General features: G+C 38.2%; 1 protein-coding gene across 1 annotated transcript; it reads right to left on the reverse strand.

Moving 5' to 3' along the window:
- Positions 1-6780: 6780 nt before the first annotated feature.
- LOC109243776 lies at positions 6781-7632 on the reverse strand. The gene has a single exon (XM_019410765.1). The coding sequence runs from the start codon at positions 7630-7632 to the stop codon at positions 6781-6783; it is 852 nt and encodes a 283-aa protein (XP_019266310.1).
- Between the last annotated feature and the right edge of the window lie 4887 nt (positions 7633-12519).

The following is a 12519-nucleotide window of genomic DNA, read 5'->3' on the forward strand; positions in this document are numbered from 1 at the left end:
TGACTAAAAAACGCTCATATTTATTTTAAATTACACATTGTATAATTAAAATAAAATACGGAAAATGTATGGTTAACGGGAAAACTGAAACTGAGAAGCAGAAGGAAATTGGAAGCAAGGGTCAAAGAAGATATAGAAGAACAAGCAAAGTACCAAATAAGTATGAAATTCAAAAGCCTCACCTTTGAACCTCCCTTTCCCTATTTATAAAGTATTATGGTGCCAATATCGATGCAAGAAACTGTCACTATTAAAAAAATAATATCTACGATAAACTACTAATCCATATATTACTAGTCCTTACATAAATAATGCCTTCATAATTAAATCATGCACACCAAAATACTGCATAATTAAACCCTGCATAATGAATCCCTGCATAACTAATTTCTACATTATTTATATCTGTATAATTCTAACCAGCAACTAAACGATCCCTATACATTGTAACAAAGCTATTAGCTGGACGTAACATAACTAGAATCAGATGTACCAAAAACTTCATGTATGAAGCCAAATTTAAAGGGGGTCTTGAAAATTTTCCAAGAAAAAAAGGAAAAGTAAATAGAATAAAACTCAAGACGGTTGGCACGTAGCTATGCTTTTAATATCAAGTGGAGATGAAGCAGCTTCTTTAGCTAACCAAAGAGTGATGTTTTTCTCCACTTTCCTGGATGGTGTGGTGTCAAATTTCTACTGCTTTACTCTTATAATTATGGGACCTTTAAAGCTTTAATAATCATATAATATGTGATCCGTCTTTATCTTTTCATAAATGAGGACAAATCCATTGTGATGGAACAAGAAGGCTAATCATATGTACTACTTTCATGACACTCCCTTATGGATATTGAGTGACGTATAAGGCATCTCAATTTGTTTTAGGAGTAATAACTTTGCCAATCTTTTTTTCATCATGATGCATTTCCTATTTCAGGAGTAGAAAGATACATACCGTGAAGGAATGCGATGGGTTGAAAGGGATCTTTTCATGCTTAGAGTAGAAATTTCGAGTTTGAGTTCTGAAAATGAAAAAAAAAATTGATAGAGAACTCTTTGTCTTGATGAGCCTTTTGCACAGGGACGAAGTATTAACCACCATTCGTCGAAAAATTACATTGTACATATAGGTAAAATATTAGAATTTAAAGGTATATAACATAATTGACCACCCTTCGTCAAAAAATTACATTGTATTTATAGCTAAACATTCGGTTTTAGAGGTATATAACTGCTAAATTAGCAGATCAGAGGTGAAGAACCCTAGCTAGGACAAGGTAGCTTGAGAGAGGAAATGTGTGAGGAAGAAGAGAATCTCTTTATTCTATTATTCAATAGAATAGTAAACTACATAGTTGTATTTATACAATTAGCTATAACTAAAAACTAAACTAACCGACTTAACAACTTTATATATAAATAGACTAAAATGCCCCTGCTCTATATACAGACTAAGTGACTCCTTTCTCTACACTCCCCCTCAAGCTAGGTGGTGCAAACACATCAAACACACCTAGCTTGGAGCTTAAGTATTCATGTTGAACTCTGTTCAAGCCTTTTGTTAGCAAATCTTCCACCTGCTCCCTTATGCCTACATATCTGGTGTTAACCAATCCCAACAGAATTTTCTCCCTTATGAAATGACAGTCTATGTCAATATGTTTGGTCATTTCGTGAAACACAGGATTAGCAGCTATTTGCATTGCTGCCTCGCTATCACAATAGATATCAACAGGCAATTGAACTTCAAAACCAATCTCTTTCATTAATCCAGTTAGCCAGACCAGCTCTGTAACTGTAGCTGCTAAGCTTCTATATTCTGCCTCTGCTAAACTTCTTGACACATTGGCTTATTTTTTGGACTTCCAGGATACCAAAGAATCCCCTAACTTTATTAGAAAGGCTGTTACTGACTTCCTAGAGTGCTGACAGGCAGCCTGTCTGCATCACAATAGGCTTCTAGTGTCCCTTTGTTATTGCTTGACAGGAACACTCCTTGCCCAGGATGGTTCTTCACATACCTGACTATCCTCATAGCTGCCTCCATGTGGGATCTTTTTGGTTGCTGTAGGAACTGACCCAAGGTTTGTACACTGAATACTAGATTAGGCCTTGTTACTGTTAGGTACAAAAACTTCGCGATTAATCTTTGGTAAGCTCCTAGATCGGTCAGTAGTTCATCTTCTGCACTTTCTTGAATCTTCAAATGATCATCATACTCCTTTGTAGTCAACTTTGCATTCATCTCGAAAGGTGTTATAGCTGGCTTAGCTGCTCCAAGTCCAAGTTTTGAGATGAGTTCTAATGCATATTTTCTCGGATGTAATAGAATTCCTTTCTCAGACCTGAGAAATTCTATCCCCAGAAAATACTTTAGTTCCCCTAAGTCCTTCATCTTGAAGGTTTGCTGCAAGGCTGTCTTTGTTTCTTCTATCAGTTGTAGACTAGTACCAGCATATCATCTACATACACTGGCACAATAACAATGCCTCCTTCTGGTAGCTTCTTGACAAATAGAGTGTGATCATATTGGCTCTGAGAAAAGCCAAATGCACATAAAGCTTTAGTGAGCTTCTCATTCCACTGTCTTGGAGCTTGTTTAAGCCCATATAGATCTCATCAAACAGGTCACCTTGCAAAAGGCATTACACACATCCATTTGATGGATGTGCCACCTCCTAGCAGCAGCAACAAATAGGACTGTCCTCACAATTACCATCTTGACTACAGGAGAAAAAGTCTCCTTGTAGTCAATCCCTTCTTTTTGTGAATATCCCTTAGCCACTAGCCTGGCCTTGAACCTTTCCACCTCTCCAGAAGCTTTATACTTAACTTTATATACCCACTTGCATCCAATAGGACTCTTGCCTTTAGGAAGTGGTACTACCTCCCATGTATTGTTACTCTTCAGTGCCTCAATCTCTGATTGCATAGCTTCCACCCATCTAGGGTCTTAGCTGGCCTCAGCAAAGGAAGAAGGTTCAACAATGGAGGAAAATGCTGCAAGATATTCTTGATATTTGGAGGAAATACCACTGTAGTTTACATAGTTGGCTATGCTATAAGGAACATTCTGATGAACATTTAGAGAAACAAAGTCTTTTAGCCAGATAGGTGGGTTCCTATCTCTTGTAGATCTTCTAAATCTAGCAGGTTGTAGGGATTGATCCCCATGCGACTGTGCAAGTACAGGTGCAGGTGCTTGCTCTTGAACATGAGCAGGATCTGGTGAACCTGCTTCATCTTCCAGATCACCTACCATAGGAAGATCAGTATCTTCAGTGGGGATCATTTCTTCTTCAGGGTTGATCTCTTTTTTTTGTCCAGGGTTGATTTCAGATGATTGATCATAGGCTGTGATATCATGTGGCAAGAAAATAGGTGAGTGAGAAGTGTGTTGATTTCTGAATGGAAACACATTTTCTTTGAAGATAGTATCCCTATTAACAAAGAAGCAATTGTTAGTCAAATTTAAGAGTACATAGCCTTTCTGAACTGATGAGAATCCCATTAGCACTGCAGGAATTACTCTTGGCATAAACTTGTCATGGACTTGTACATCTTTGGCATAACACTGACATCCCATCACTCTAAGATGTTCTAGTGAAGGTTTTCTATTATACATCTTCTCAAAAGGTGATGCACCATATAGGACTGTAGAAGGCATCCTGTTTATGACATAAGCTGCAGCTAGAATACAGTGACCCCGGTACTTTAGAGGAATATGTGCTTGAAACCTCATAGCTCTAGAAACTTCTAAGATGTGTCTATGATTTATCTCAGCTACTCCATTCTGATAAGGAGTATAGGCACATGTTCTCTGATGCATCACTCCAAGTGCTTCAAACAATTCTGTGCAGGTTGAGTTTACAAATTCAGTTCCATTATCAGTTCTGACAATTTTAACTCCTTTGTCAAACTGATTTCATACATAACACAGAAATTGTTTTAACACAACACAAACATCTGATTTGAGCTTTAAAAGAAACAACCAAGTCATTCTTGAGAAGTCATCTACCAGAGTTAGAAAGTATTTATTTCCATCAAAAGTTGAGACTCTATATGGTCCCCATACATCAGCATGTACTAGTTCAAAACATTGAGTAGTTTTGATACTGCTACTAGGGAATGCAAGTCTAGTGTCTTTAGCAAGTGGACACACATGACACTTATTTATAGTAGACATACAATTGTCTAGCTTTATTGAAAACAACTTTTGAAGTACTCCACTTGTTATATCCGGCACTTCGTACGTAAAAGTTTCGTCGTAAGTTAATCGGCATAGACTCGGGGATGAGATTTTCTTGAGGTTATAAGCATTTATGCTATTTATAGCAAATGATAAGTAAAGTGCCGTAAAGGTTAAAGGACAAACAAATCAAAGAAAATGAGTTTCATGGAAGATTGTCGATTTGGGATAAAATACAGTCAGAGCTATAATACCCGGTATTTATGGACTAGTACCATACAAGGTACTACATGACCATGATAGTAAGGTGTATAAGGTATGTTAAAGGTGAGTACTATTTTAAGTAAGTTGAGATAATTCTTAATTATGTGGGTAATTGGTTGATTATTGGGTAATGAGAGATTACCTAGTTAATTAAGGAATTGATTGGGTGATTAATTAAAGAATTTGGATGAGATTAAAACCTCCCCAACGTGGAAGCACCCCCTTCTCATCTAATGACTCTTACTAGAGATTGAAATGTGGCACATTTTAAGAAAAAAAATGTGACACCAAGTCTTGAAAGGTGGGGCCCACACGACCAAGACTAAGATTCCTTCTCTATTTCAAAAGGAAGGGTATTACATCCAAGTAAGGCTTCAGCAAGATAAACTTCATAAGCAACGTGAGATTTCATAGGTTCTTCAACAATTCAAAACGTGAGATTTCATAGGTTCTTCAACAATTCAAAACGTGAGATTTCATAGCATCTTAAGCAACGTGAGATTTTGCAATTATAAGGGAGTACGGTGCAATCTTTCTCAAGAGAATCGGTTCAGGTATGTTAAGGTTAAGCCCTTCCTTCATTTTGTCATAATCCCGTAACTACGTGAGTTTGATAACGAGGCATAAAGAGAAGTTTGTGTTACGTAACTTATGTATATTATCCTAGTTTCATAAGTTATAGTATCCCCCCTTATCGGGACTTTATATTCAGTTAAGTATTATTTTCTTCCAGTCAAGAGAGCAACGAGTCTATATATATATATATATATATATAGACACACATACACACACACAATGTTATAATATTTTCACCACCATCGAGCTATAATCAATGGGAAGGCCCCTATTGGAAAAACTCTGATCAGATGGTAAGTTATATACCGATCCTACTGTGGCCTAGCGCCTATGAGTGAGCCGAGAATGGCCGAGATACAGAGCCTAGTATGGCCGAGCGCCTATGAGCGAGCCTACTACGGCAGAGCAGTTACAGGTTCCGAGCCTTATAGAGCCGGACATTTATTTTACTTACTATATTGAAAAAGTTGAGTTAGTATTAGCAGGTAAGTGTACCTCCAGATCATATTTGACTCCCAGTTACTTTATGTTATTATATTATCAGTTCAGTTTCAGCTTTCAGTTATTTTATTGCCTTGCATACTCGGTACGTTATTTCGTACTGATGTCCGTTTTTTCTAGAGACACTGCATTTCATGCGTGCAGTTCAGACTTACAGACAGACGGGTAGACCTCTTCAGTAGGTGTTGCCCGAGTTCAGCTTTATCGGTAGCTCCACATCTTTCAAAGTTGCCGGGCCTAGAGTTTTATGTACATCTTATGTATATATGTATATAGGTTATGGGTAGGTCGGGGCCCTATTCCGATCACAGTACATCTATCAGTAGAGGCTTGTAGATATATCCCGTTAGTTAGTGCAGTATGTTGGACTTGTAGGCCTTGTATGTATATTTTGTTGGTTTGTCAGCTGTAGTAGTTATGACGGTCTAGTTTTATATTGATGTTTAGTCAGCATTAGTTTCCGTTCACTTTTATATTTTGCTTTAGAAATTGTCTTGCAATGTGGCCCATGGCCAAAGTATGACATTATATGTTCAGAGTCCCCTAGTCGCAAGTTGGTATGCAAGGATAGGTGAGGCACCGGGTGCCGGTCTCGCCCCCCAGGTTCGGGGCGTGACACCACTTGACACATGCCCCAATCTCTTATGCCACAACTCAGCATCTACTTCTTCTTTCTGTATTGCATTTTGCAGATTCTTTGCTTCAGTTTCCTTGACGGCTATGCTCCTTGCTTCTACTATCTTAGCTACATGTGGTGCTAGAATGTAAAGGCCACCTATTTCTTTACTAATTGCTTTCATTATCCCACTGTAAAGATCCTAAAAAACACAAAAATCATGGAAAAAAGCAACACAGCACTGTAGAGCCTTAGTTAGCTTTGACACTGGTAGCAAATTATATCTTAACTGAGGAATGTATAACACATTTTCAATTGTGCTCCATGCTGAAAGTATACTAGTACCAATGTGTGTAACATTAGCTACTTCTCTATTAGGTAAGTGAACTTGCTTAGAAATATTAGGTTTGACTTCTTCGGCCTTAGACAACAGATTAGGATCAGACACCATGTGGTTGGTGGCTCCTGTATCAATAATCCATCCATGAGCTTTATTATCTGCTAAACATGCACTACTGATACCTGCCATATTTGCTGAAGGAATGGTTCCAGTAGCTTTGTTTAGTATATGTACTATTTGGTCATACAGTTCCTTAATAAATGAATAAGCAGGAGTTTGAGATGTTTGCTTCCCCTATCCATTGTTATGAGGTCCTGGAGCCTGCATCATCAACTGTGGTTGGCTTTGCATTTGTGAGCTTTGTCCTTGTTGAGTCTGTGTCATGGACTGTGGTTGTGCTTGATAGTTTTGATTTGTTTCTTCAGTGAAGACACTATAAGCAGAGGAATTGCTTGCTCCCCCTTTCTTCTTGGATTTAGGTCCTAGTGGATAACCAATGATCTTGTGGGAATTCTCTTTTCTATGGCCTTTCTTCCTACAATACTCACAAAAGTCACCATAGCCTTTCTTTGGTCTCGGGTAGCTATTAGGATAAAAGTTGCCAGACTGCATATTAGAACCACCAGTTTGAAAACTATTGTTTTGAAAGCTCCCAAGCCTAGAACTGAGCAATGCAGTAGGCTCAAAATTCTCAGAGGTGATAGCAGTTGTGCCTAAGCTTCCTACTATAGCAACTACTGATTTTTGGTTCTCATCTCTCATGATCATAGAGTATGCTTGATTCATTGATGGTGAAAGATGCATTAGTAATATCTGACTCCTTGCTAGGGAGTGTGACTCATTCAAGCCCATTAGAAATTGGTACAACTTTTGCCTTCTCATGTGTACTACATAATCCCTAGAATTTTCACAATCACAGCTAGGTGATGGTACTAGAGTTTTGTATTCATCCCACAGATCTTTTAATTTTGTATAGTACACAGAAACTGAAGATGTACCTTGATGCAGAGTTGCAATCTCTTTGTGCAGATTGTAAGACCTAGATCCATCTACCTTGCTGAACATCTTTCTGAGATCTTCCCACACTGCATGTGCACTTGATTCAAACACAACTCCTCCAATAAGTTGAGGAGTTATAGCATTCATAAACCAGGAGAGTACAATAGCATTACATCTCTCCCACTGTTCCCACAGATTATCATGAAAATTCCCCTTTTTTCTACTTTCCTTCTACTATACCTAGCTTATTTCTTCCTCGTAGAGCAATTCTCATCGATCCCAAAGAGTATAGTTATTTGTTGCGCCCCTTTTTCTCGCAAAATCGGGTTTCGACATGTGACAACTCTTTTAAAGGAAGGGTTAAAAGAGAAGAGTCGCCACCTAACAATTTTAAGGTGCGTTAGGGCACCTATTTATAGATGACTCAGGTTTGGCTAGTTTGCATCACCAAAGATCTGGTAAGGGCTCGAAATTACCTCGAATAGAGGGTGTTAGGCACTCTTCAAGACAACTTTGGGTCCTGGCCGAACTTGAATTATATGAATTAGTCAGATAAACATAGACAAAGAAGTTTGGGAAGTTTTATTATCAACAGACTTTAAATAAATACAAACAATTGACTCATAGATAAATAGGAATNGGGAAGACTGATCACCACATCAAAAACTGCCCTCAATGGGAAATTGAATGGAAGAAGGAAAGAGCTGAACGAAGCAACAGGAAGAAGAAACTGGTTCAACCCAAGAAGAACAAAGGATCAACAAAGGCTATGGTTGCTGCCTGGGGAGAAAGCTCAGATGAGGACTCAGAGAATGAAGATGGAGATGAACAAGCACTCATGGCAATTGGAGAATCCGATGAGGAATCTGAGGTAAGTATAATTCATCTCAAAGACAAGATTAAATTTTTGTCTAAAGAAAGGCTATCTGAGTTACTCCTGGATTTCATTGATGAATCTGAGGATCTAAACAATGAAAAGAAACAGCTGTCTAAGGAGTGTGTGATTTTGAAAGCTAAGTGCAAAAATCTGGAACTTAGGGCTAGTGAAAGTGAAAGTAAAAATGCTGAGTTAAAGAACCAGGTTCATGAACTTAACACCACTGTCCTAGAGCTAAGATCTGAAAATCTAAAACTGAAATTAGGAACAGGTAAAAAGAAAGCTGATCACACACAACTCACATTAGAAGAAAACCTAGGAAAAATGAAAGACGAGTTGTACAAAAGAGATGAGCAGATAAGAGTCCTTAAGGAGGATCTAAGCAAGGTTAAGCACGAGCTAGACAGAACTTGTAAATGGAATAGGTCCTCCGATGCACTTTCATGGCTACATGAACACCATAGTAGCAATAAGAGAGGACTTGGCTATGGGACCCCTGCACCTAAGTGGGATCCCAAAAGCAAGTACCTCACACTTCCTGAGAACAAAATTTGCACACACTGTGGTAAAACTGGTCACTATAAAAGTGAATGTATTGCAAAAGAAAAGGCTAGTCAAAAGAATAAAGAATTTGTTCAAGGGAAAAATAGGCTGCCAGGTTGGGCTAAAAGAATCTGATTCACCCTTTTGCCTATAGAAAGGGACCCAAACTAGTTTGGGTTCCTAAGACTAACCCCTGATTTCCTTTTGCGGGTCCAAGTGAAGGGGAGCAGCCAAATATGGTACATGGATAGTGGCTGTTCAAAGCATATGACAGGAAGCAAGAACCAGTTCCTTTCACTTGAGAACCTTAAAGGAGGTAATGTCTCCTTTGGAAATGGGAAGAAAGGTGAGATCATTGGGGTTGGAAAGGTAGGTAAGACTGATTCTCACTCTATTGAGAATGTCTACTTGATAGATGGCTTAAAGTACAGTCTAATCAGTGTATCACAATTATGTGATAGAGGTAACTTGGTAGCATTCACCTCTACCAAATATTTTGTGATTAATCTTACCACTGACAAGATTGTTTTGCAGGGAAAAAGAGTAAACAATACATACATTGTAGATTTGTCCACACTTTCAGAAAATGAACTCACTTGCTTAAGTGTGTTGGACAATGATCCCCTTCCTTGGCACAAGAGACTTGGACATGCAAGTCTGAGTCAACTCAACAAATTAGTCTCCAAGGATCTGGTGATAGGGCTGCCTAACATCAAGTTCAAGGAAGACAAAGTTTGTGAGGCTTGTGCAAGGGGAAGCAGGTAAGATCCTCTTTTAAATGCAAGAAAATGGTAAGCATCACCAGACGATGGAACTGGTCCATATGGATCTCTGTGGTCCAATGAGAACATTAAGCAGAGGTGGTAAAAGATATGTGATGGTGCTTGTTGATGATTACTCTAGGTTTACTTGGACATTGGTTTTAACATCTAAAGATGAAGCATTTGACATGTTTACTTCTTTTGTTAGAAAAACTCAGAAACAACTAGGTAATCATCTTGCATCAATTAGGTCTGATCATGGAACTGAATTTGAAAATGCTAAGTTTGCTGAATTTTTGCATGCTACATCATAAATAGTTGCATGACTAGACCTCTTGTTAAGAAGATTCCCTATGAGTCACTTAAAGGGAGAAAGCTAAATATATTCCATCTTAGGGCATTTACATGCAAGTGCTTTGCGCACAATAATGGCAAAGACTCCCTAGGTAAGTATGATCCCAGAAGTGATGAGGGAGTATTCTTGGGATATTCTTCACACAGTAAAGCTTATAAGATATAGAGTAAAAGAACTATGTGTGTAGAAAAAATGTATATGTTATTTTTTTAAAACTAACATTCTTTCTGAGATGCAGGAATAAGATAATGAAGAGATTGGGCTGATAAGAATTCAAATGGTGAAATCACAGTCCAGACTGAAGCTGCTCCAGAAGAAGGAACAGGTGATGGAACAGGTTCTTCTACCCAGGGCAACATGACAGGGGGAACTGACTAGAGAGGAACTAATCCTCAAATCTCGAGGGAACCGGTCCATGAACCTATTCCTTAGTAACAAAACCAAGAAGAAACATCTAAAGAAATTGACACTCCTATTGCAACATCCACGAAATTGGATATAGATGAACGTAGGTCTTTATGCTCGATCAGAAGTTGTATAGGTGAATGATTGGTTCTCTTTTATATATCACTACTAGCAGACCTGACATTGTGTGCAGTGTAGGTCTTTATGCTCGATTATGAATAATACTTCGTAACTCCCTCAGAATGGGGGTGTTACTCATATTATTCAGCGAGCACAGACTATCATCTCCTGCTACCCGATTACTATCTTCAAGTTGTTACCTAAAGCGCACTAGTTCAATTATTAATCGTACCTTATGCGTGCATTACCCGTCCCATGCCTATGGTCCAGGGGGTTTTGGACCTCTATTTGGATGGTTCTAGACCTTATCTAGGATGCTCAAAATGCAAAACTAGGCGCAAGCAAAAACACATAAAGACTTCACATAAAAGCAGCTAAGGGCTCACATTGACCCCCACACTTAAACACCAAATGCACCCAAACACATATGCAAATTAGGAGATTTTAAGAATTCAGAACCTTAGACTATAAATATGGTTTCTAGGTGGCTTTGAATCAAAGTACGTGGATGTTTCAGATGCAGGATATTGCTCATGGGCAGAATTATTCAGGCATTACAAGATGGTTATCGCAAATTGGAAGTTATTAACCCTATATGTGTTATGCCTAGGTGACCTAAGCAGTTGAATATAACAAAATCTGCTGGGAGAGGTCCTAGAATTCTACGCATTTCCCCTGTTACTAGCGCCCCATTCGTTTATACAAAAGTTATTACAGGCCAAATAATGAATAAAATCAAAGTATTTTACAAAGCGATGACAATAAGCCTTCAGCAGGCCTAAATGAAATACCCAGCACTGTCTGGGCCTTCAGTAAGCATACCCGGGCCTCTAATAAGGGTTGATATTCAACACACGACCCCAGAATCCATAAAGGAGCCCAAAGTCGATTTATTTGACCACAATGCCAACTATTGCACCATTTAAATCAACCAATTCAGGTATACAACAGATAATAAGATAAAATGGGATAAATGGGAGTAGTTTGAGATTAAGGGAATGAATAAGGACCAAGTCCTAGTGTGTCAGAATTCACAAGGGTCTCAATTGGACCCTGAGTAGTGCTCACACTAGGGAGGTCAATGATAGAACCTAGGTAACCTTGGCTTTCAGCCAGCTAAGAATGAGAACTCAAAAGAGCCCAGGTAACAAGTGAAGGAGAGTAAACTAAGGTTAAGGGACAAAACTGAGGGATACAAACATAGTCAAGTTGAGCACATAGAGCAAATAATCGAACAGGCTTTAGGTTTTAAGAATAAACTTAGCAAAGATTCAGATAACAAGTTCAACACTTACTGCATAAGTAGTGACTCATTTGCAGAGTTAAAGGAGAACAGGTTTGCAGGATTGATGAAATATACTGATTCATGATAAAGGGAAAGGTCCAGTTATGCTAAGTATAGGTCCTAATGTTATGAAACAGTCATACTAATTTGGTAGCAGAAGAACATATAGACATGATAAAAATAGATTATAACTACTAGTGAATCCGGGAATCAAAAGATGCTAAAGGGCATACTGATAGAGAACAAGATCAAAACATGCTATATAGGCAAGCTATCACCACAGAAATGCAGAATAAGATAGGAAAATAGACTTGTGCCATACAGTGAGTGTAAACGTTCATGCTTTGAATACAATTGACTAGCTAACGAAAGAGAGAGCACAAATTATGCAGGTAAAACATGTTCAAATGATAGGATTGATAGCCTAAGGAAAAATTAAGCACCAAAAGATGTTAACAAGAGTAAATGTCCCAAACAACAGTAATTCGTAACATATTGACTAGTCATGCTTGAAAAATATCTAATTTAATAGAATCAGGTTGAGGTATACTTCAAACTATCAACATTACGAAGCTAAAAGCTACAAACCTAAAAAATTGAAGTAAAGCGAACAGAATTGCATACAAAACAACCTAGAAGAACACATTAAGCAAACTTCAAGAGTGAAAACATATGCAAGTCACAAATA

This window comes from Nicotiana attenuata, unplaced genomic scaffold (assembly GCF_001879085.1).
Source record: "Nicotiana attenuata strain UT unplaced genomic scaffold, NIATTr2, whole genome shotgun sequence".
Classification (NCBI taxonomy): Eukaryota; Viridiplantae; Streptophyta; class Magnoliopsida; order Solanales; family Solanaceae; genus Nicotiana; species Nicotiana attenuata.

Bases quoted from the DNA above. Each gene is read 5' to 3' on its own strand.
- LOC109243776 (XM_019410765.1), bottom strand. From the start codon at position 7,632: ATGAATGCTATAACTCCTCAACTTATTGGAGGAGTTGTGTTTGAATCA.